General features: G+C 38.5%; 1 protein-coding gene across 1 annotated transcript in view; it reads left to right on the top strand.

Moving 5' to 3' along the window:
* Nucleotides 1–1,284, top strand: part of LOC106682270 (uncharacterized) — a 4,698-nt gene extending 3,414 nt beyond the window's left edge. The window contains exon 2 of the mRNA XM_014423024.3: nucleotides 397–1,284. Within this exon, the coding sequence (XP_014278510.1) occupies nucleotides 397–855 (459 nt within the window). The 3' untranslated portion in view covers nucleotides 856–1,284. The remainder of the gene's footprint in view (nucleotides 1–396) is intronic.
* Nucleotides 1,285–1,589: the final 305 nt, after the last annotated feature.

Genomic DNA, 1,589 nt, shown 5'->3' with positions numbered 1-1,589 from the left:
AGTACTATACAGTTCTCCATCAAGTACTATACAGTTCTCCTTCAAGTACTATACAGTTCTCCATCTCCACTGATAAGAAACGTGATTTGGTGAGGCCCTGACCTACTCTGGGGCTTTGTTTATCTCTTGAGCGAGCGTTGCCAGTGGAAATCGACTAACCGCTAACATGATCCTGGATATACCAGTCCTTTTGACATTCGTTTATTACGTGTTATGTTAAATTTACTACCAACTCTCCTTTTCCCCATCAAATAATGAAATTCAAATCCATACAAAATATGTAATCCATTTGACGTTTCGTATTGCTAAGTAAAAAGATTGTGCTATTTTTTCTAAAATAGTAACATTAATTTAATTAAAACAATTAAAATAAGACTTGTGTTTATATTATTTCAGGCTTTGCCTGCTAAAGCTAAAAGATCAAGTGTCGAACAAGGGCTCGCCAAGGACGTATCACTCACCGATGAAGAGTTCGGACCCTTGGAAGAGGTCTCCAAGGTGCTAGACAGGTACGCCAGGCAGATCGCGAGTACTCCAAGAACACCCAACGGCCCTAAGAAGTGGTCGCCTCTCCACCGGGCAGTTCTCAAGGGAGCCCTCCAAGTGACCAAGCAGCTCCTCGGCTACGACGGCTGGACCCCAAACCACCTAGAGCTCCTCAAGGGGGAGCAGGAAATCTTGTTTGAGCATGTAGCCGACGATCAAGGGGAGACGGATAACAGGCTTGGAAACTCCGATAAGGAGGAAGCGAACAATGAGGAAGAGAAGATTAGCGAAGGAGGAACCGCCAACAATGGAGAACCCAACAACAACGAAGAAACTGTGCCTCAAGATTCAGCCTCTGGTCAAGCATAGAGGGCGCTCCGATATGTCATGTGACATCATTTATTTGGGTTCATGCTAGTAGCCCATTTCCGTAAATTTTAAGGGTAAAAAAAGTGAGAGGGAGGGGACAGAAGGTGTGATCCCTTAAACTTCAAAACTAGTGATATCTCAATTTTGATAAAAACCCAAAGAATGGCCTACTAGCATGAATCAATTTAAATAAATGAAGAGCTAAACGTGGTAAAAGCCGTGTAGCTACTCCAAGGAGTAACTTTAAAATATAGAAAAGACAAAGAGTAAATATTCAATTGTACTTAGATAATATATATGATGACATTGACCGAGACACCTTTAACCGCAGAGGATCATGTGTCCAAAATTCCTTAAAAAACAATTTTGATACTTTATTATAAAAGTCGTAACTTGGCTGTTATATTTAAATTAAAAATATTTTTTATATTTCTGCCTTTTTTTGTAGATATTTCTTTCTCCTGTTGGTTTGAATCTGGTATCTTGGAAGAACAAAATGTATCTCTCATAAATCAGTGAAAATGTCCTCCTTCTTATTTTCCTATAGCTGAAAGCAGAATTACTCCATTTCCTGATGAAATTTTACAAACATGATGTTTACGTTAATGGAAAATTATTGTCATATTTAATTTTTTTTTAAATCGATCCATATCTTTTTACCGATCCTCGATAAATAAAATAAACGTTCAACGAATCGAATTGTGATTTTCTGAAGGTTTATAACAGTGCGTCGA

The sequence above is a fragment of the Halyomorpha halys genome, unplaced genomic scaffold, assembly GCF_000696795.3.
Source record: "Halyomorpha halys isolate HHAL.00 unplaced genomic scaffold, Hhal_1.1 Scaffold399.1, whole genome shotgun sequence".
NCBI classification, from domain to species: Eukaryota; Metazoa; Arthropoda; class Insecta; order Hemiptera; family Pentatomidae; genus Halyomorpha; species Halyomorpha halys.
This window is presented reverse-complemented; position numbering and strand designations above follow the sequence as displayed.